The sequence below is a fragment of the Rhineura floridana genome, chromosome 3 (genome assembly GCF_030035675.1).
Source record: "Rhineura floridana isolate rRhiFlo1 chromosome 3, rRhiFlo1.hap2, whole genome shotgun sequence".
In the NCBI taxonomy this organism is placed as follows: Eukaryota; Metazoa; Chordata; class Lepidosauria; order Squamata; family Rhineuridae; genus Rhineura; species Rhineura floridana.
In genome coordinates, this window is record NC_084482.1 from 1263819 (window position 1) to 1287731 (window position 23913).

The 23913-nt window shown below is 43.7% G+C and overlaps 1 protein-coding gene across 6 annotated transcripts in view; it reads right to left on the reverse strand.

The window, feature by feature from the left end:
- TYK2 (tyrosine kinase 2) overlaps window positions 1-23913 on the reverse strand; it is an 81595-nt gene that overhangs the window by 18906 nt on the left and 38776 nt on the right. For all 6 annotated transcript variants that reach the window (XR_009761121.1, XR_009761120.1, XR_009761119.1 and 3 more), the window contains exons 4-12: window positions 22028-22181; window positions 20642-20805; window positions 15492-15876; window positions 9084-9272; window positions 6794-6951; window positions 6578-6695; window positions 5259-5451; window positions 735-841; window positions 98-274 (exon numbers count right to left, since the gene is read on the reverse strand). Coding sequence is in view for 3 of the 6 variants with exons in the window: in XM_061613760.1 (XP_061469744.1) it covers window positions 98-274; window positions 735-841; window positions 5259-5451; window positions 6578-6695; window positions 6794-6951; window positions 9084-9272; window positions 15492-15876; window positions 20642-20805; window positions 22028-22181 (1645 nt within the window). In the remaining 3 variants the exon portion in view is untranslated. The remainder of the gene's footprint in view (window positions 1-97; window positions 275-734; window positions 842-5258; window positions 5452-6577; window positions 6696-6793; window positions 6952-9083; window positions 9273-15491; window positions 15877-20641; window positions 20806-22027; window positions 22182-23913) is intronic.

Consider the following 23913-nt stretch of genomic DNA (forward strand, 5'->3'; position numbering starts at 1 on the left):
GCTCACCCTTCACTCAAGTAACTGGCACATCGTTAGGATGCTGTCCTTTCAGAATGCCTACTGGCTCCCCCTCTACTGTTTCCAGATGCCTACTTACCAGGACAATGTCCCTGTGGCTAGGGTCAAGCACCTTGAGTACTACGTGCATCTCACGATTGTTGTTGTTCTGCTCAGTGGAGAAGTACTCTGTTTCGTCATCCCCATTAGCTGCACCGCACACACACAGCACACCATCATAAATGTTGGTGCATGTTCCTTGTCCCAAGTGGGCTCTCTGGAGGAAGTTTAAGACATGCCTGTTATCTAAAACATCCCATCTTCCCAGTCCTACAACTCACCTTGGTTTCCTCTGAATCTTTCATTCCACCAAGAACTAAGGTCAGGATTCACAGCTCTCCTATAAATCAGTAAATCTTATTTTTGTCTCCCAGAGTTGGGGAAAGCAGCCAGTAATCCTCCTTGTTAGGCATCCAGTAAAGTCCATTTCCACCCCCTGGGAGGCACAGAAGTCAAACAGGAAGTGACCAGACTAGACATGTTAGTAACATCTAAGCCACCTGTCCAATAGGCTAAGCCACGGTTTGGCATCACATCAGAATCAGTACATTCCATGGACATGAGATTGGGGCTTAAAGTTCCTTGCATGAAGAGAGAATGCTAAATCCTTTCCAAACTGATACACCTTTGTAATCCTAATCCTTCATCCCCCAAAAAGGTACAAGCCATATGCTGACCTGGGTGATTTCATTCTTTCGGATTTGATGGAAGCTCAGCTGGGTCAAGTTCAGAATTTGTCGGGTGCTGTCCTTCACTTTTCGTGTGATCAGCAGATCTGAGACCTCTGTACAAGAGAGATTAGCCCAAAAGTTCAGATCTAGGAAATCACACTAAAAAAAAAAAATTGCACAGAAGCAGACTATTTATAAGAAAATATTTGGCAACTTTGTTCACTAACACTATATTTGGTAAAGTATAATAATTATGATGTGCTGTAGCCCAGGGAAACTTACGAGGTTTAGAATCTTATTAAATGATGGCATTCCATAAATGAGTTCAATCAGTCGGCCTCCCTGAAGAGAGCTTCTTTTTGATAACAAACAGTGTTTCTTTCAAGACACTGCTGCTGAGAATTAGCAACCTTGCCTTCTCGTGTAGCAAGCCACTTCAACATACCCATAAATTAACTTCAATTAATAGCTCAGCAGAAGAGAAGTGATGGGCATGTGCAGTTTCTGAGAAAAAAATAAGAATTACTGGGAACTATCTTAATGCAGAAGTCGAGATGCTTTAAAGCTTTCCCAGACAGAGTGCCTTGAAAGGGATGATGCTAAGACAAAGAACCTGAAAAGGTCAGGCAATGTCCTGTATGCCGCTTGACTGTGAAATAAGATACAGTGCCTTGCAAAAGTAATCAGACGCCTGACCAATGCTCTCATATTACTGAATTACAAATGGTACATTGTAATTTCATTCTGTATGATAGTTTATTTTGAAACACTGAAACTCAAAATCAATTACTGTAAGGTGACATTGGTTTTATGTTGGGAAATGTTTGTAAGAAACATACAAAACTGACACATGTTGCTTGCATAAGGATTCAGCCCCTGTGTTGTGGAAGCTCCCAGTTTACACAGAGGAAAGAAATTGCCCTATCCAGGACACAATTAATTTACCATTGGCCTCCACCTGTGAACCATTCAAGTTGCTGTCACATTGTCAGGACAAAAACCCCACTGTTGAAGGATCACTGGTCAGGCTGCAGATGTGAAGGAAAATGAAGACCAAAGAGCATTCTACAGAAGTAAGAGATCATGTAATACAAAGGCATAGATTAGGAAAAGGGTACAAACTAATATCCAAGTGTTTGGATATCCCAGTGAGCATGGTTGGATCAATAATCAGGAAGTGGATGCTGCATCACACCACCCAGGCACTGCCAAGAAAAGGCTGTCCCTCAAAACTCAGCGCTCGAACAAGAAGGAGTCTTGTGAGAGAAGCCAGAGAGGCAATAATCACTTTGAAGGAGCTACAGAGTTCAGTGGCTGGGAGAGGAGTAATGGTGCACCAGTCAACCATATCAAGAGCTCTGCATAACACTGGCCTGTATGGGAGGGTGGCAAGAAGGAAGCCGTTACTCAAAAAGTACCATCTGAAACCATGTCTAGAGTTTGCTAGAAAGCATGAGAGAGCCCCAGCTGCGATGTGGGGAACAATTTGTGGTCAGATGAGACCAAGATAGAGCTTTTTGGCCCAAGCTCAGAGTGCTATCTGTGGCGCAAGCCTAACACTTCCCATGCCTCAAGACACACTATCCCTACAGTGAAGTATGGTGGTGGCAGCATCATGCTGTGGGGATGCTTCTCATCAGCAGGGACTGGGCATCTTGTTAAAATCGAAGGAAGAATGGATGGAGCAAAATACAGGGAAATACTGCAAGAGAACCTGCTTCAGTACACTAAAAAATAGAAGCTTGGGAGAAAATTCACTTTTCAGCAAGACAATGATCCCAAGCACAAGGCCAAAGCAACATTGGAGTGGCTCAAGAACAAAAAGGTGGCTCAGTCATAGTCCTGATCTCAATCCCATTGAGAATCTGTGGCACTTGTTGAAAATTGCAGTCCACAAGTGACATCCAAACAACCTGGAGCAAATCTGCCAAGAAGAATGGACCAAAATCCTTCCGACACTGTGTGCAAAGCTGGTACATACCTACCCCAAAAGACTTAAAGCTGTTATTGCAGCAAAAGGTGGCTCTGCCAAATATTAATGTGTGGGGGCTGAATACTTGGCAAGCAACATGTTTTAATTTTTTAAGTTTCTTACAAAAATTTCCCAACATAAAAACAATAATTGATTTTGAGTTTCAGTGTTTCAAAATAAATTATACAGAACGAATTTATTTATTTATTAGATTTATATCCCGCCCTTTCTCCCAGTAGGCGCCTACAAAATCACTAAAATCACTTTAACACATCATAAAAATAGACTTTAAAATATATTATTTTAAAACATCTTTAAACATTTTTAAAAGCTTTAAAAACATCTTTTTTTAAAAAAAAAAGGGTTCAAAAATGTATTAAAAAGCAATTCCAACACAGTTGCATACTGAGATAAGGTCTCTACTAGCCCGGTAGCTAATAGGTAGCCAGTGCAATTCTTTCAGCAGCGGGGTGACATGTTGGCGATACCCTGCCCCAGTGAGTAGTCTCACCACTGCATTTTGCACCAGCTGCAGCTTCTGGACCAACCTCAAGGGTAGCCCCACATAGAGTGCGTTACAGTAATCCAGCCTGGAGGTTAACAGTGCATGGACAACAGTGGTCATGTACCATTTATAATTCAGTAATATGAGAGCATTGGTCAGGGGTTTGATTACTTGTGCATGGCACTGTGAATCCACAACTAATGAAGAGGTTTTAGTTCTGGAAAACACTGAGGCAAGAAAGAATGGGCAACCCTTGCTACACTCTCATACAGTGGCCTGACAGACAGAACAAGCCATGGGGAGACCAAAAGAGTACAACTTTGTTCCTTCTTCTCTTTTTGTATCTTTTTGTTGCTTTTGACACCACTAACCATGTTAGTTGGGTTTTGGGGGCATAGTGTGACAATGGTTCCACAGTCACACCTATGGGCAGAGTTCAGAGAGGCGGTTTGGGGAGAGGGCCCTGGCAGTTATGCTTGGAGTGCTGTGGGACACTATTTTATCCCCAAATGCGGTTTGACATCTACATGAAGCCGCTGGGAGCAGTCATTAGGAGTTTCAAGGCAAGGTGTCATCAGTATGCTGATGACACTCAGCTCTACTTCTCCATAACCTCTGAATCAGCAGAGGCTGTGCAGGCTTTGGACTGGTGTCTGGATGAAGTGGTGGACTGGATGAAGGGAAATAAGCTGAATTTGAATCGTGGCAAGACAGAGGCTCTGTGAAGGAGTGGTTCTCATGTTTGGGAAACTGGTCAATTGCCTTGTCTGTTTGAGGTTACACTCTCCCTGAAGGCGCAAGTACGCAGCCAAGGGGTGTTCTTGGATCCAGCTTTGTCAGTGAAGGCCCAGCTGGCCTCAATAGCTTGGAGTGCCTTTCACAGGCTTTGGCTGGTAAGACAGCTGCAACTGTTCCTGGACCAGGACAGCTTGACCAGTGTGGTTCAGGCATTGGTAACTTCAAGACTAGATTACTGCAAGGCACTCTATGTGGGTCTGCCCACACTTGAATCCAGAAACTGCAGTAAGCTGAAGCAAGATTACTGACAGAAGGAAGGAGTCTATCAGCATATACCCCTCTGCCAGTTTGCTACCAGATAAAGTTCAAGTTGTTACTATTGGTACATGAATCCCTTAATTGTTTAGGAACAATTAGCTTTCAGATGGTTTTAATTGTTTTTAAATATGTTTTATTTTTATTTTTAATGCTATTGGTTTATCACAAATATGTTTGCCACCCCGGACGCCTTTGGGAGTAAGGATGGGATAAACATTTAATAAATAAATAAATAAATCTGAATCTGGAAAACTGGTTTATGCAAACCATAGTCAAGAAACCTTGATATCAAACCAAAGTGTGATCCTGGTTTGAAATCCTAGTTTCTTCACTATTATAGTTTGTATAAACCACAGTTTCCTCTATTTGGGAGAATGAGAAACTGCAGTTTTGTAAAAAATGAAATGATGACTGGAAGCTTTAGGTCTTTTCCTCACGGGCAAGGGAAGCACATAAGCCTAAGGTTTGTGGTTGCTTGTTCTTGATGTTATATCTCTATAAATATACTAGAAGTCCAATTTTATTATTGTTAGTTATTAAACTTATTTGCTGATTGTTACCTAAACATACCTAACATATAAAAAACATTTATTCTTAACCCACAGTGAAGACCGCAGACTACACCTACTGTTTCCACTGGTATCCAAAAGTAGTAAGTGCCCTCGGCATAGATACGGCTGAACATCACCAGGTTACTGTGGCCACATATCCCTTCTGTTTAAGGTGGAGTCTAGATTATATATGACTGTGAGTTACAACTTCAGCACCAAGTATGCTCTGAACATTTGGATCCACCAAAGTGTAGGATATGCAGCAAAATGCTAAATAATTACAGGCCTTGTGGCCGGAAAAAGGCCCTGTGCTGTGTGGCAGACCCACCTCTCTTCCTATACAGTATTCATATAGCCAGTTCATCTTTTCCTTCTCTAGAAAGAATTTTACTATTGAGCTATGTCACAGTGAAAGGAACTGCCTTTACATGTGGCCTTGTTTATACCTCCTGGCTTTGGGAGACAACACCTCCGTAAAATGAAGATCTCATTTCCAGATCTCAGCGTGCAGCCTTTGAGAGCATTCATCAGTTCTTGGACACTAGGAAACTTTTGCTCCCAGCCATCTAACACAAAGGAATTCCCCTTCTTCTGGATTCGGAACTGTCTGTAGCTTGTGGCATCCTGGATCCGGAAGGTCTGTTGCAAACAAGCAGCAAGAGAGAGAAAAAGAGACTGACACTAACTGCATGACCAACCAGTAGCAGTGCATGAAGCAAGCAGACCACGAAGCATGCCACTTAGATATTTCAGACTTTATAGCCTCCTATTGTCCCACTGATCACAAGTCAGTGGAAGACAGGAACATACTTCTTACTCTTTCCATCTTCATGACAAACATGAGCCCAGCTGGATCAGCCCAAAGCACATTCCAAGAGCAGAGCTCTCGCTTGCAAAAGTTGGATCCATCTGATTTTGGGAGATCTCTTCCTTCCCCATGCAAAAGCCCACCCCATTCAGCAGGATTTATCGACTCTCTGAGGAGCATTTCTGGGAGGCTGCAGTGGGGAGCATGAATTGAGAAAGTCAGCTTCTGATAACCCTGTGACATGTGCTTAACTCTGGATCCAACCAATACATTTTATCAAATATAATAATGTACAGATTATATTATACAGTATTTATACATTATAATTAGTTAAAAGTACTGCTCATTCAATAGCATTAATGATCTCTAAAGTTACCTAGAAGTACATTCATGCTAATTAAGTTTTGTAAATAACAACTCCTCCAGTTGCCTGCAGCGAGTAAGAACCGCCCCCAAATGATGAGTCATGGGAGAAAAAAAACTAACATTCCACCATCAGCCCAGCCTTTTAGGACACATGTGACTAATATAATTCTGTTGCGGGAAAGTAGGCAAGTAATTTTAGTTGACTTATTGATGCAACCATTAAGTGAATCCATTGAGACAGCACACCAAGCCAATCTGAGCTGCCAGGCACACAACAGGAAAACCATGGTTTAAAGCTGCTATCTGCTTTCATTTTTCATTTGCTCAACTCCATTTTATAGATAATATACTAAAAGCAAGCTCAGGCCCATTTCTCAAGGGGTTTTCCGTTATCTTTATGATTGGACAAAACCCTGCCTGCAGCCCAGCACACATTTAACATAAAGGCCCATCCAGACTTTCATCACATTGCTTGGAATCAAGAGCTGCATGCTCATACTTGGAAAAGACTCCTCCACAGAGCATCAGGACCAGGCCACTGTTTGGGGAGAATCTACACAATTAGCCCTTAGCTACTCCCCGAAACCTCACCTGGCCTCTCTTCAGTATCAACAAGATCAATCTATTGAAGTCAAGGACGCTCCAGCGGAGGACATACAGGCCATCCTCCTGTTCTTCCCGCTTCAGTTTAGCCAAAATGAATTCCTCCCTAGGAAAACAACACATTTTAGATACAACCTGTAGTGATCCTTGTTCCAAAAGTGTTCTGAGAAGAGAAATTGGGTGACATAAATAGAGGCCACTTACTGCATGGGTCCATGAATACCATTCTGAATGCTCATAACCAACCGTGGCGGGGCTACTTCATGACACAGGTAATGACTAGAGTCAGCTGTCAATCTGAAATAACCATCCACCAGTGAAATCAAGGAGAGGGCAGCCTCGTAGGAGGAAAGAGTCAGATCCTAGATAGAAATGTTTTTAAAAGCATAGTCATTAAGCATTAGGCATTAATCCTGAGCCACAATGCTGGGCTGAAGGCCCTTGGGAAAGCTATGCTGCTCTCAGCTATGTGACTGCTCTACCGCCATTTACTAATTCCACCCTGTACCATTAATACTACACTGTAGCTCACACAAAGCCACCATATCCCAAGTTGCAAAAGGTTTAAAAGAGGCTCAGAGTAAAGAAGAGGACACATACTGTAGAAGGGTATACACAAAGCACTATAAATAGGGTCTACCTGATTGAGAAGCTAAGAGAGCACAGCACAGCTTTTTTTCTGAAGCATCGGGAGCTCTCTTATATAGAGCCAGACCACTGGTCCATCTAGCTGAGCACTGTCGACTTTGACTGGCAGCAGCCCTCCAGGGTTTCAGACAGGGGACATTGCCCTAGAGATGATGGGGATTGAACCTGGGACCTCCTGCATGCAAAGCAGATGCTCTATCATGAGCTTCTTCCTGGTACAGCTAATCTACCCAGCTCAGCTTCTTGACTCTATACGGGTCGGTACCCAGCAGCTCCAGAAGCAGCAGATCAGCTACACAATGAAACAAGCCTTGCCTATCGTGCAATTTTTCTCCAGATAGGAACACCTGATTTTACATGATACTCAGAGTATAAAGCACTTTGCAAACACTCTGTCATTTGAGATTCAAAACTCAGAGACTGAAAAAGAGTGACTTGCTGAAGATTCCTGACCATAAGAGCTTTGTTGCTGAGCAGGGAACTGATCTCCCACATCCAAATACTGTACCATACTAGCCAAAATAGCTGTGATTCTTAGAAAGCCAGTGTGTGGGGTAGATAAGGGAGTGCTAGACTTTGGCTAGGGAGGCCCAGTCTCTCATCCACACACAGGCAAGAAGTTCACTGGGTGACCGTGAATCCGTCACTACCCCTCATCCTAACATACATCACAGGACTGTTGTGAGGATTGTGAGGAAAACTATGTTAAAAATATAAAAAAGTAAAATCAGAACAAGATATTAAACATGTAGCAGTCTAATTCCCTTTTCTCCCTCTGAAACATCTGGGGCAATTGATGTCATGGCACTGTGTGTTCCCCTGCCCTCAGCCCAGCCCTGCCCTCAGTGACAGCCAGTGATGTGCAGCATACATTGTCATGGCATCAGGACACGTGGATAGGGCGATCAAACATGCATGCAAACCCCCAATGTCTAACTATAGCCTAATAAACAGGAATCATGGCCTTGAGACTCCATATGCACATAATTCTTAGAAATCTCATTTAAGGACAGAAGAGAAGCCCTGCTGGATCAGGCCAATGGCCCATCTAGTTCAGCACCCAGTGCTCACAGTGACCAACCAGATGCCTCTGGGAAGCCCAAACAAAGGACCTGAGGGCAACAGCCTTCTCCCTGTTCGTAATTCACAGCAACTGTCTATTCAGAGGCATACTGCCTCTGACAGTGAAAACAAAGTATAGCTTTACCCAGCATGAATTTTCCTAACCCTCTTTTAAAACCATCCAAGCTGGTAGCCAGCACTAATTCTTGAGGGACTGAATTCCCACAAATAGATTAGCTATGCACTGTGTGAAGAAGTATTCACTTTTGTCTTTCCTGAATCTTCCAACATTCCGGGTCATTAGATGGCCCCGAGTTTCAGTATTATTAAAAAACATCTCCCTATCCACCTTTTCCACACCATGCATAAACCTATAAACCTCTGTCATGTCCTCTCCCCATTACCAACTTTTTCTCTAAACTGAAAAGGCCCAGATGTTGTAATCTTTTCTCATAGAGAAGTTGCTCCGTCCCTTTGCTCATTTCCATTGCCCTTTTCTGATCCTTTTCCAGTTCTGCAATATCCCTTTTGAGGTGAGATGACCAGAACTGTACACAGCATTCCAAGTGCAATTGCACCATAAAGGCATTATGATATTGCCAGTTTTAATTTCAAACCTTTTCCTAACCAACCCTAACATGGAATATACCTTGTTCACAGTCAACATCTTCATCAAGCTATCTGCTACCACCCCAAGGTCTCATTCCTGGTCAGTCACTGCCAGTTGATACAAATAAGTGTAAAATAACAGAAATGAGTAGCAGAGGGACACATTCCCACCTACCAGGCACTTATTGTCTTGACGGTGGATGCTGACTTTGCAGTCTTTAACAACAACGTGTGTGATCTCCTGGAAGTCACAGAAGTGTACCCATTTGGAGTCATGTCGTTCCACTGGCTGGTAAGGCTGCTTGTGGTCTTTAGCCCTGGCCTTTCTTCCCAAATAACCTCTATGGGGATGGCCTTCCAATCTCTGCAAGAGAAAGACAGAATTAAAGCCAAACAGTCTGGACTCCTACATTACAGCATGGCTTACTTACCATGCCACAACATGGCAGAAGGATCCTGGATCATCTGTCCCATCAATCAACAGATAGATAACTATGTTTATACTCCAATGACAGCTTCAGGATTAAAGACAGGGAAAAAATCCTACTACAGAACTTTGAGGATTTTAAGGCCACATAGGTCATGCTATACACCGAGTGGACCCGCAATGTTTGGCTGACTAGCATTTTCCAGAAGCTGAAGATTTCCAAGCCTCTGAATCCTTTTGGCCACTGTTCATGTCCTACCGCTGAGACAAAACATGCAGGTAGCCATGTTGGTCCATCACAGCCTGGGGAGGGAAAGTACAGAACAGCAATGGTAGCATAATACCCATGAAGGAATGCATTTGCTCCACCATTCAATGTTTGTTTCTTCTTTGTTGTTTGTAACTAGCACAAAAGCTTTCGGTTGCACAACAGAACTTCCCCCGCTCTTCCTGCCCCCCCAAATCTGTTCTAGGGTTTCCCGCTGGAGCAAATACAGGAAGGGCACAGTGGGGTGCAGAGAGAGGAGAAGGAGAAGTTTTGTTGCACAAGCAGAAATCCTTGCGCTCATGGAAGCACTTTGTTGAATACCGTCCTTGGTTCTGGCCAGGAGGCTCAAATTCCCAAGAACTGAGGTTTCATTTTAGGTTTCATTTTCTCCTTAAAACCAAAAGGGGGAAATTATACCAAAAATTATAGAAGAGAGAAACTTAATAACCAGAACTCGATTGCCTTTCTAAATGGCCATGAGATTGGGAGGGGGAGAAGAAACTGTGTACAGTAGGGCCCCGCTTTATGGCGCTTTGCTTTACAGCGATTCGCTAATACAGCGGTCTCAATTAGATGCAAGCCCCACTCATACGGTGCTGGTTCCGCTTTTACGGCGGTTTTCGGGCATCACGTGCCATTCTATTCAATGAGTACCGCTTTACGTGGGGTTCTGGAACATAACCCGCTGTATGAGTGGGGCCCTACTGTATAAGTAAAGGTGAGACTTCTAAAAATATTTACTGAAAATTTCCCAACATATATAAACATACAAAGTAAACACTAATTTCAGCTATCATAACAAGAGGGAAAGGGGGGGGGAACATACAATTTGAGGATATATCCAAGTTGGCAACAATAATCTATTTAACCATCCCAAAATAAAGAAGCAGGGCGGGTGACAGGATCCATTGCCTCAGATAAGCAAACGGTGGCAATCATCTGTGTTCCCTCCAGGTTGTGTAATCAGGAAAATCAAACCGAACAGTAAAAACAAAGTGTCTCTCCTGCTGTGATCTTGTACTACTGAAAATTTATGAGTCAGCTTCTTTAATAAAATGAGATGTCACACATAATCATACCATTTATCCAATGAGACAGTTGCATGTGTGATAACTGCATGTAACCATTGAATGAGTTCTTTAGATAGACTTTTTAAGAGAGCATGCAAGAATATGTGTACACACCGAAATTTTAGATAGAGTTAAAGTTCTGTTAAGAAAGAGCTGAAAGAAACTGGAAGGCTGCAGTGGATCCAAAATCCTAAATACAGAAATGCTCAACGCTGAGAGAGCTGGAAACTGCTGGAATGTTTAAGTCAATAGTGGGGAACTTAAAGCCCGCAGGCCTAATGAGGCCTACCAGACCTCCTCATTTGGCTCACGAGGCTGTTTCAGCCAAGTTACACCTTACATCGTATATGCCACCAGGTGTGGGGCAGGTAAAGACTTGGCTCAGCCAAAAGCACTTTTCAAGGAGCTCCGCAAGACTGGACAATCAGTTGATTGTCAGAGCCTTTATAGGCTGTGCCTTTGCCCACATGGTTTCATTTCAAACTCTGCGGGCTAAAAAGGATCATGTGATGTCATTGTGACACCAGGTGACTGCCAGGTTGGTGCAGCCACCCCCGTCAAACTTGGCCTGTGGGGGGAGGCAGATAATAATTTGGCCCACTGTAATGAATTCTACACATAGGGCTGCCCTTGGTGAGTACTTGAAAGCTTCCGTGGCAGCAGTCTGCTGTGGCCTGCCTTCTTCTGTGGGTCGGTCATTAGAGAGCACATTGCACCAGCACACCAGCATCTGTGCTGGTTCTCTAGTGACTTTCTAGTTCAATTCATGGTGTTGATTACAGCCAAAGCCCTAAATAGCTCAGGTCCAGTGTACCTAAGGGACATGCCTCTGTCCTTGTGCTCAACTACATCCTCTACTACATGCCTTTGTTATCAACTGCGTGAAGGCACACAGAAATGCATCCACTGTGGCTGCCTTCAGTGTTAGATTTTACTGCTACTTAGACATTCTTTTTTATTGCCCTGAGAAGCTGGGATTGCTCTTCAAAGGCTGAGTCAGCCTGAAGACTGCAGTTTCTGGCTGCTATCCAATCAGAAGCAGGCAGTCATACCACCAGCGTATGTATCTTCAACTATTGAGTCAACTACACTGCACTTGTTCACTACTGGTGAGTACATGATGGGAAACCAGAAGCTCAGCACAAAGTCTTCAGGCTCCTTTCCAAGCACCTCTGAAGCTAAGCATGATGTCAGGATGAAACACCTTCTTGCCTCCAAAGTCAAGAGAAAATGGAGGATCAACAGCACGAACAAATTCTGGCTGGTTAGTAACGACAGCCAAAGTGTGTGGCTTTGTGTCCTGCACACAATGCTTTGATTTGGATCCCTGCGTTGAGCAGGGGGTTGGACTTATAGGCCCCTTCCAATTCTACTATTCTATGATTCTATGATTCTCAAAAAAGACAAATTAGTCTAGACAAACTCAAAATGCACAAAACCCTTCTAGACTTTAATTTCACCTGCTCATGATTTGTTGTAGTTGGGGTATACTACTACATCAGGTTTTGTTTTTATTTGTATATAATGTTTTATTGATTTTCCAAATAAAATTTACAATATGATGTAACAGACGTTTTTGTTGTTTCTTCTAAGAGGGTAAAACACACATTGTAGTTAATTGAGAACATGCATCTTTTACACAAATGTCAACTTCAATGCAACTAATTACAAGCCCCTCAAACAACCCCCCTCCACCCCACCAGGTGGTATTACTTAAGGAATAAGGGGATGTGGGGGGGGGACAGGAAAAAGAAAAGAAAAAAGGGGAAACAGAAAGGGGGAAAGGGGGAGAAACAATGGTGGATGAAACAGGTGAGCAAAAACAATTCTAAATTTGTTTTAACGTTAGAATTTATTTCAATCAAAGATCAGTACATAAAAAGTGTGGTTAGACAAGATCATATAGAATACATAAAGCCATAAATGAATAAAAAGTACAAAATTAAAATCAGTCTCAAATTTCCTATGTAAGATCATTTATCATTGTTTTTGTTGGAAGTGGGGCAAGAGCAACTCCTGTTTTGTTCTTTTGTTTGTGCTCCAGAAGGAAGATAGAGCTAGCGTCCTCCAGATGGATAGGCTTGTTTACCTTTACCTGGGATGCTCTGACTGACTTCCTTCTGTTGTTAGACTGTGACACCTTTAGGGAAGCTTACCTGCCCCTCCTCCTTCCGCCCTTTCCATTCCTTTGTCCTCCGGCTGTCCAGGAGAGAGGAGACATCCCTTTGTCTCTGCTCTCTCTCCAAGCATGGGGCTGACTCCTACACCTGGGAGTTATGCCTCCAACTTAGCTAGTTAGTTAGAACTAGGTTTGCCTTTTCTATCTGCAATGTATTTCTCTAAATAAAGTAGCTTTTCTTATTTTACTAAGTCTCCAGTCTCAGTGATGCTGATGCAGGGTAAAAGCCTGCTTTCTTAGGCAAACACACGCACACGCTGGCATACTCGCATTTCAACATCTGCTGTTACCCTCTGCTGCTGTGGTGCTGCTTTTAAATGAAATTAAGCAACACAACTACACACAGCGCAACAGTTTTCCGACATGTGATAGCAGCAGCACAGAAGCTAGCTGCTCTTCCTGTAACCTGTGGGCTCCTGTCTGCCAATAAGTGTGTTAGGTACAGCTCACTAGGTAAGTCTGGGTTGCTTAGTAAAATTGGGGTAATAAAAGAGTGGCAGAGATCCCTATAAAAGGTACAGTACAATAAAACGTGACCTACAGTTTCCACTTCCTCCATTCCACATGGACAGACCCGTTAGCAGTAAGGTACCCTTCTATATCTTCCCTCCAAGAGGGCGGATGGAAGTACATTAAACCTGGCAGCTGTAAAAGCTCTTCTATATTTGGGAACATTCAAATTTGTTAAGTAATGCATAGGCACCAGTGCCCTACCATTATCCCTGAACTCCGGATGCCTACCAGCAAGACTCAAATGCAGTTCTATATCCCAAATTTGCTGTTGGATAGTGGTTTTTGCTTTAGCATATCCAAGAGCGAGAAGAGCACAAGCGGTGAATCCCAGATTTTGCCATTTCTTAAACAGCGAGCTTTTCCATCTTGACTGATGTGCAACAATCAAAGGGGCCAAACCCATAGGAGAAAAAATCACCTTCAACCAATAATGAAGCCTAAGAATCCAAGCACGAGCTTCAATAGAGATTAGCCCCGCTTCTAAACGAAGCAGCACATTAGGCACACAGCTTGGAACTCCCAGCACCGCTCTCAGAAACTTAGTCTCTGCGACTTCAAAGGGGGCAAAGTTATCATATGCACATAACTGGGCGCCATATAACACCTTTGAAATAACCTTTGCTATAAACACCTGGAGGGCTGAAGGCACATATTGGTCCCTCTTTGTGTAAAAGAACCGGAGCAAGGCCTTTATACTCCTCTGAGCATTCCCAGTAGCATCTTTTGATTGTGCTCTCCAGGAGCCCAATGCATGGAAAGTTACACCCAGATAGACATAAGATGCAACCTATTCAATGGGATGATTATTGATCTGCCATTTATGCTTTGCCCTTCTCCTGGAGAAGATGTTTTAACGTTAGTCGCTCCAAATTTTAGCATAATAAGATGGCGGATTTTGATTGTGCTCTTTATTGTTAACATATTGGATAAAAGAAAACCATATTGAGGTAAATTTGTCAGTTTTAGAAATACCACGGGCAGCCCTTAGTTTGTATGTTAGTTTTTCCATAAAGGCAAGGAACCAGATATTGTGATACCGATATTGTATCGTTGCACCTTTTAGGTCTTTCCAATGTTTTGCTATTGTTAGACGGGCCGCCATAAGTAGATGTCCAATTAATGGTTTGTCCCTCTCATCCACATCTACATCGGTGAGGAGATTAAGGAGTGCCACTTGCGGAGTCCTGGCCACGGGCCCAGGCACAGTCAATTGGATTTCTTCAAATACCAGATTCCAAAATGACAGGGCCCGAGGGCAAGACCACCACATGTGTAAATATGTGCCCCGCTCCCCACAGTCCTTCCAACAAAGTCCAGACATTGCTGGGTTTATTCGGGACAGCCACACCGGAGTGACATACCATCTATGCACCAATTTTAGCATATGTTCGTGTAGTTGGCTGGAGGCTGATTTTATTATAGGTTTTTGCCAGTAAGTACGCCACACCCCTTCATCTATGAAAATATTACAGTCATTCTCTCATTGCATCTTGAGACTGGATAAGTCACAGCCTTCAAGTGATAGCAGCACTGAGTATATTTGAGAAACAATGCCTCTCTCACCATTAATTTGCAGCTACAATCAGTTGTTCAAAAGGGTTTAATTGGCAACAAGCCTGTTCTTTGATTCGGGTCCTTGATAAAAAATCATGCATCTGACACCATTGGATCCAAGTAAAATTCATGTCACCCAGCGTATCTCTAAAAGATTGCTCTGTTATTAGTTGGTTGTTAGTGAAAAAGTCTCGAATACGGAAGAGTCCCCTCAACTGCCATTCCTGCCAAGTATCAGGTTTTATTTGGTCAAACCTTTATTTTGAACTGGTAACCTTTTCTTCTTTTTTTCTGTTCCAGTACAAGAGAAGGATAACTCTGTAATTCAGGTTGGCTTGACCTGACTTTTTCTTAAATATTGGTAATTTGGGGTTTTAGTTAACTTATTAACTGGTCCTGAACCCTTGAAAAGTGAGCTATAAGCCAAAGCAAAATAAATATATTATACTGAACAAAGTTAAGTACCCAAGATCCCAATTGAGGAAGAAGAGAATCCAAATGCCCTAAGGATAGAAAGCTTGATAATGATGGCCATGATCGAGAGATGGTGATGACTTCACAAGTGAACCTACCTCAGTAGAGATGGGACGCCAATGAATACCATCTGTGCCTGTGACCAGGACCTCGTGGGTGGCAGGCCTGTTGCTGGGAGAACAGGCATGGGAGTTCTCCAGATGAGGGTGCCTGCCGTTGATGTAAAGAGGCACCTTCTCACCCTCTGAAACTGTTTCCAGTGAGAGGACCGTGAACTGCTCACTCCCAAAACATGGAGCCAGGTTCTCCAAGGTTGCCAGGTACTTGTGCATGATGTCCTGCTCTGTCAGCTTGCCAGTGCTCATTGTGTGCCGCTGGAAACGCTGTAAGAATTTCTTGAAAACATTCCTCATGCGGAACTTAGTCAGATAATTGTTTTGCTGAATCTGCCGACAAAAGGAGCGGGGGATGCACTCCTTAAAGCTGCAAGGGACACAGACAGTTAGCAGGACCAGCTTTCATGTACATTAATGCCACGCTTCAAACGAAATACATGAGAAAACAAGGATGACACAGACCTACTATGGTGATTGCTCCAGCTGCAAGCCACCTATGAATCTAACTATTGTACTTTAAAAAAAAAATTGTTGTAGTAATTTTATATAAAACACTTTGTGAGGTCTGCCTGAAAAGCAGTCATAAGTGCCTTAAATAAATAAATAAATAAATAAGGGTTTCAAAATCCCTTCCTCTGATTTTCTCTGTTAAAAACCATGTAACTCATATCTTACGTGAACACATGAAGCTGCCTTGCACAGAATCAGCCCATTTGTTCCAGTCTTTTGGAACTGCTGCTCTGACTGCCAGGGTCTCTTCACTCAAGTGAAAAGCTAGGGACTGAATCCAGGACCTTCTGCATCTGGAGTATGTACTCTGCCACTTCACTTTGCCACTATACAGAGGTAAAGCAGAAGCAGAAACCTCCTCTCCTAGTTCTGTCACCTAACTTTGATACCTAGTGCCCACTCTTTCCACAGTTTGAAATAATAGCTCTGATTCTCAGTCTAACGTATTCTACTCAGTAAGCTGTATCTCTGGAATGCACACAGCCAATCCATTCTGAAACCAGACCTATGATTCTAGCTGCCGTAAAACCCAACCAGCATGCCTTCAAGTTCAGGACTTAGCTTGGAAGGACTAACACCAAAAGGAAACTCTTTTTTAAATTCAACAAATGCCCATCCAGCATAGTCCAAGGACATATATTCTGGACTTCAGCTCTTGACCACTGGGTCAACAGCCTCTACAAAATCAGGAGTTAACCTACTGAGGATGTGAAAAGATAAAAATTACATAATGGCAAACGTTCCAATACCTACAATCCATGTGCACCACGTTGCTAATAAAAGGGCAAGGTTGTTACCGCCATCACAAAATGAAGTTTGTTCTCTATATTTCCTATGCTGGGGAGTCTCAACGTTTCTTCACACAGCAGCTCAGATTCATGAATGTGAAGGCATCCCATCAGGGAAGAGTCATAGGTCAGTGGTAGAGCACACACTTTACCTTCCAAAGGTTCCACGTTCAATCCCTGGCATCTCCAGGCAAGGCTGGGAAAGGCTCCTGTCTGAAACTTTGCTGAGCCACTACTAGCAATAGCAAGCTAGACGGGCCAAGAGTGTGGCTTGCTATAACGCTGCTTCCTATGTTCCAAAGGGTGTACGTAGAAGGCCAATGCAAAATGTGAAGGGGAGACACAGGCCCACAAATGCTCAAGGGCATCGCACTGGGAACCAGATTTGGAACATTTCCACTGTGTGGAGTCCTCTTCACATTTGAATAGTGCTAGAAAAATTCATGATAGCTAAAATAATTTATTTTATTTTTATTTATTTGTTTTATTTATTATACTTGTATACCGCCCCATAGCCAAAGCTCTCTGGGCAGTTTACAGTAACTAAAAACATTAAAAGAAATACAATTTAAAACAGATCTTATAAAAACAATTTAAAACACAATTTAAAAATTTAAAACAATATAAAACACATGCTAAAATGCCTGGGAGAAGAGGAAAGTCTTGACCTGGTGCCGAAAAGATAACAGTGTTGGCGCCAGGTGCACCTCGTCAGGTATATCATTCCATAATTTGGGGGCCACCACTGGGAAGGCTCTCTCCCTTGTTGCCACCCTCCAAGCTTCCCTCGGAGTAGGCACCCGGAGGAGGGCCTTTGATCTTGAACATAGTGTACAGGTGGGTTCGTATGGGGAGAGGCGTTCCATCAGGTATTGTGGTCCCAACCCGTGTAAAGCATTATAGGTCAAAATATTGTTTTAAATCTTTAAATTGTGTTTTAAATTTTTTTTAAAAAGATGTATTTTAAATTGTATTTGTTTTTAGTTACTGTAAACCTCCCAGAGAGCTTCAGCTATGGGGCGGTATATAAATACAATAAATACAATAAATACAATAAATAAATAAAACCAACACCTTGAATCGAGCTCGGAAACATAAAGGCAGCCAGTGCAAGTGGGCCAGAATTGGTTTTATATGTTCGGACCATCTGGTCCCTGTTACCAATCTGGCCGCTGCATTTTGCATAAGCTGCAGTTTCCAAACTGTCTTCAAAGGCAGCCCCACGTAGAGTGCATTGCAGTAATCTAATTTAGAGGTTACCAGAGCATGGACAACTGAAGCCAGGTTATCCCTGTCCAGATAGGGACATAGTTGGGCCACCAACCGAAGGTGGTAGAAGGCACTCTGTGCCACCGAGGCTACCTGAGCCTCAAGTGACAGAGATGGTTCTAGGAGAACCCCCAAGCTACGAACCTGCTCCTTCAGGGGGAGTGCAACCCCATCCAGGACAGGTTGGACATCCACCATCCCATCAGAAGAACCACCCACTAGCAGCATCTCAGTCTTGTCTGGATTGAGCCTCAGTTTATTAGCCCTCATCCAGTCCATTGTCGCAGCCAGGCACCGGTTCAGCATATTGACAGCCTCACCTGAAGAAGATGAAAAGGAGAAATAGAGCTGCGTGTCATCAGCATACTGGTGGCAACGCATCCCAAAGCTCCTGATGACCTCACCCAACGGTTTCATGTAGATGTTGAACAGCATGGGGGACAGAACTGACCCCTGCAGAACCCCATACTGGAGAGTCCAGGGTGCCGAGCAATGTTCCCCAAGCACCACCTTCTGGAGGCTACCTGCCAAGTAGGAGTGGAACCACCGCAATGCAGTACTTCCCACTCCCAACTCAGCCAGTGTCCCCAGAAGGATACCATGGTCGATGGTATGGAAAGCCGCTGAGAGATCAAGGAGAATCAGCAGAATCACACTCCCCCCGTCTCCCTCCCAACAAAGGTCATCATACAGGGCGACCACGGCTGTTTCTGTGCCAAAACCAGGCCTGAAACCCGACTGAAATGGATCCAGATAATGGGTCTCATCCAAGAGCAACCACTCGTTAAGGACCTTGCCCAGGAATGGAACATTTGCTACCAGCCTATAGTTATTAAGATTTTCTGGGTCCAGGGAGGGCCTCTTCAGGAGTGGTCTCACTACTGCCTCTTTCAGGCAGCCAGGGACCACCCCCTCTCGCAGAGAGGCATTAATCACCTCCCTGGCCCAGCCGGCTGTTCCATCCCTGCTAGCTTTTATTAGCCAAGAAGGGCAAGGATCCAGCACAGAAGTGGTTGCATGAACCTGTCCAAGCACCTTGTCAACGTCCTCAAGCTGCACCAACTGAAACTCATCCAAGAAATCGGGACAAGGCTGTGCTCTGGATACCTCGCTTGATTCACCTGCTATAACACTGGAGTCTAAGTCCTGGAGGATGTTAAAGATTTTATCCTGGAAGTGCCTAGCAAATTCATTACAGCGGGCCTCAGATGGTTCTACCTTGTCCCTGGGGCCAGAGTGTAATAGCCCCTGGACAATCCTGAAGAGCTCCGCTGGGTGGCAGAGTGATGATTCGATAGTGGCAGCAAAATATTGTTTTTTTGCTGCCCTTACTGCCCCTAAATACAGGTTACCATAGGCACTTACCAGTGTGTAATTACATCCACCAGGAGTTCGTCTCCATCTGCACTCAAGCGGTCTCCTATATTGTTTCATTGATCTCAGCTCTGGGGTATGCCATGGAGCCGTACGAGCTCTACACAGGAGAGGGTGCTCAGGAGCGATCATGTCAACCGCCCGGGTCATTTCTGTATTCCACAGCTCGACCAGGGTTTCGACAGGAGCACCAGCCCTGTCAGCCAGAAAACTCGCCAGAGCCCTTTGGAAACCATCCAGATCCATTAGTCTCTGGGGGCGGACCAACTTAATAGGTCCCTCACCCTTGCAGAGGAGAAAACCTGCTGTGAGTCTAACATCAGCAAGCAGTGATCTGTCCATGACAGAGGGACTGATGTAAGGCCCCCCCATTCAGATCACCAACTCCATGTCCAGTTGCAAAAAACAGATCTAGAGTATGCCTTGCTACATGTGTTGGCAAATGGCATATTGGGACAGTTCCATGGTTGTCATGGAGACCATGAAATCCTGAGCTGCCCCGGATAAGGTGGCCTCGGCATGGATGTTGACATCCCCCAGAACCAACAGTCTGGGGGATGTCAACAGTACACCCGAGACCACCTCCGTCAGCTCAGCTAGGGAGTCTGTTGGGCAGTGGGGTGGGCGGTACACCACCAGAATCCCCAGTCTGTCCAGTTGTCACCTAGTTTTAGAAGTAATTTACCTCCAAACGTCAATTGCCATGAGACAAGCTTGCCAGCTTCTCATCTAGCCAGCTACTCTTGGAAACGTGATGCTGAACTAGGTGGATCCTTTTGTGATACAGTAATGCAGATCTTATATCTCTTAGAATAGCAAATACACAATAGGCTGGAAGGATTATGGGAAATCTCCCCCACTACTTCCAAATGAACTATAGCTTGGGTTAGTGGAGCAGGGAAGTCTATTAAATTGGATGAGTAAGTAGACATTCGTGAGATGCAGCAATGGGATAGACTCCATCTAGTCAGTTTCTCCTTAAAGGCCTAAATGGCAACAGATGTACCACACCTCATGTTGTTGTAGTTGTCTTTGGGGAAACAGTTGCAATCATTAACAGCATCTTAAGAGAATTGTTCCAACAGAGATCATGCTTGGGGCAGCGCTACTGTTCAGCAGTTTCACACCCACAACCCTCTGAAAAGAAGCACACCATAAACAAAACTCCTAGTCCCACACCACAGAAGTCACCTGGTTCTCTCGGCCACTTCTTCGAGGGAGATTCCTCTCTTGAGGGCAATGTGACAGAGGTGCAGGACTGCCATCCCCAGGCTCTCATTTTTAAACTGGTGGATCTCCTGCTCAGTGTGTAGGTCTTTTAGGGAGGCAACATCATTAATGAAGTCATATTTCCCCTGGAAAAAAGAACCAAATTTATGGGGGTGCATTCTCAAACTAATTTCCCCAGCATTTTGGCCAAGGGGTGATTTCTGTTCAGTTACTGGAGATTTAAACTAAAATTATACCAGGGATCCAACTTGCACTCTCAAGCATACTTCCTGCTGCAAGCTACTAGTAGTTGTCTAACCATGCAATCAAAAGAGAAACATTTCCATCTCGCTTCTTCAGATCTGCTCATGTATAGGGTTTGAGTGGACACCATATTTGAAAGGGGGGGATCCAATTTCCTCTGTGGAATGTGGCTCATTTCTTTTGCATGGAGATCTCTGATGACAGATCTAGAATGCAGGAGTTTGACTACTATATCACATTTCCCTAGGGAGAAGGGGAATGTTTAAACTTCAGCCTACAGTCAGGCACCTGATGACTGAGGGGTCTGCCAATCCCCTTCTTGCTGTGCCCCATTTCATTACTTCCCTTGTGTTGGCTTAGTATCTGTGGAACTCACCAACGACCTTCACAATTTCTATCTGCTCCTGCTTCCTGCAGCCCTGCCACCTACATTTCTTGGTGTCTGCCTTGCAGTTCTATCCTCCTGAAATACTAGTTAGAACCAAACCTATTCTGGCAGACACTTAGATGCCAAGTGCCCGACATCTGGAATTATTTGTTCTGGATGATATCCCATCAGTAGAAAGATTTCTGCTTTTGCAACAGAACGTCCCCCCTCCTCCCCCACACCCTCCCCAAATCTGCCCCAAAGGGTTGGGGGAACTCCTAGAACAGTCCTGTTGCACAAGTGAAAATCCTTGCACTGGCAGGACCACGACTGAACTCTGCACTGGAGACAACACTCTGCAAGATTCACTGCAGTTGCCCTCTTCTTTCTACTGGAAGCAGGCTGTGGTCTGGATTGCACAGGTTGGTCACGGGACAGCTAAGGAATTGATGGAACAACTTTACAATGTGGGGTTGGCCTCTACAGCTTTGAAAACACAAATGAAGAGCTATTCAAGTTGCCAGACACATCCATGGAATCCTACAGAAACTGGAAGGAAGGAAGGAAGGAAGGAAGGAAGGAAGGAAGGAAGGAAGGAAGGAAGGAAGGAAGGAAGGAAGGAAGGAAGGAAGGAAGGAAGGAAGGAAGGAAGGAAGGAAGGAAGGAAGGAAGGAAGGAAGGAAGGGGGCTGCGAGATGCATAGCAGCCTTAATTTCACCTGAGCAATATCAACTTACTTGTTCAAAGAGATACTCAAATGATGATTTATCCAGCAGGGCACTGCCTTGGTCACCCTTCTGTGACTTGTCTTCCAAGTCATTTGGGCGAGGAATGTTGCGACAGACAACTGGCTCCTTCTCATTTGTCCCATGCCAGTTTCGGAAATAATATCTGTATATAATAATAATAATAATAATAATAAATTTGTGTGTCGCCTATCTGGCAATTAGCCACTCTAGGCGACGTACATTAAAATGAATTAAAATACAATAATATCAAATGCAGTCACATTAATAACAGTAGATAAAATAAATACTGGACAGTCATCAATACATATATAAAACAATTATTTTAGCAGCATACGATAGATGACAAAATCATGGAGATTTACCCTTCCCAAGGACCTCAAAGGCCTGTTGAAATAGCCACGTCTTCAGGGCCTTGCGGAATACATCCAGGGAAGGGGCGTGTCAAAGATCATATGGGAGGGAGTTCCAGAGAGTGGGGGCCACCACAGAAAAGGCTCTCTCCCTAGTACCCACCAACCTAGCTGTTTTGGTTGGTGGGATTGAGAGAAAGCCTTGTGTGGCTGATCTAGTTGGGCGGCATAATTGGTGGCGGTGGAGGCGCTCTTTCAGGTAAACTGGGCCAAAACCGTACAGGGTTTTAAAGGTTAATACCAATACCTTGAATCGGGCCCAGAAAACAACCAGCAGCCAGTGAAGATCAAATAATACTGGCGTAATGTGGTCCCGGCGGCGGCTGTTGGTAAGTAAGCGCGCCGCTGCATTCTGTGTAAGTTGCAATTTCCGGGTATGAGAGTGAGTGAGTGAGTGAGTGAGAGAGAGAGAGAGAGAGAGAGAGAGAGTGTGTGAGAGAGAGAGAGAGAGAGAGAGAGAGAGAGAGAGAGAGAGAGAGAGAGAGAGAGAATAAACATGCACATCTCACATGGTGTCTAAGAGATAAGAATGGTACAACTTTGCCCAAGCAAGGTGCATATTCCTCAAAGAAGGCAAGACCTAGGGTTGGCAGATGTTCTTTTATTACAGCTTCCATTGCTAATTGGTGGCAACTACCTCTATACATTTGAGTTGCCCAATTAACAGTTTCACAGAAGCTTATCAGCCCACAATTTGTTAAGCCACTTTTCCAAAAATACATATTTTAGACATTTGAGGAATATCAGTAGTCTGACAAGAGTGGAGGGGAGCTCAACTCTTACAAAGGGCTTCTCTGCCTGATCGCCCAGATAAAATTAGTTACCTAACCTGATCACCAGCGTTGAATGGCTATTTACAAATCTCCTTTTGATTTTTTCACACACTTAATGAAGGAAGCCATTAGTACAATAGTTCTAGGTAGAAATCTATAACAACTGACTTTTAGTTCAGTGAGAAAAGAGCAGTTAGAACAAACAGGAAAGCCATCAGTACAGGTCACAAAACACATTTATCGTGGCATATGTTTTCATAGATTACGGTCCACTTCATCAGATGCATGAATTATTTTTTAGTCTTTAAAGGAGCCACACGACTGCTATTTTTCATGCAGAAGACTAAAACAGCGACCCCTCTAGAATTTTTTTAAATTAATTTATTTAACATTAATAAAATACACATCAAGAACAAAAGGTAATCAAAAATAGCAAAGACAAGATCTTGTACTGTCAAGAAAATAAGGCATAAGAGGGAAATTAAGGAGAAAGGAAATAAGTATTTATTTATTTATTTATTTATTTATTTATTTATTGGATTTCTTAGTCACCCATCTGGCTGGCTAACCAGTCACTCTGGGCGACGTACAAAATAAGCGAAATAGCATAAAATGACACATCAATACAATAACATTAAAATCTAAAAGCAATGATGTTAAAATCTAGCCCACCCCAAAGGCCTACCTGAAG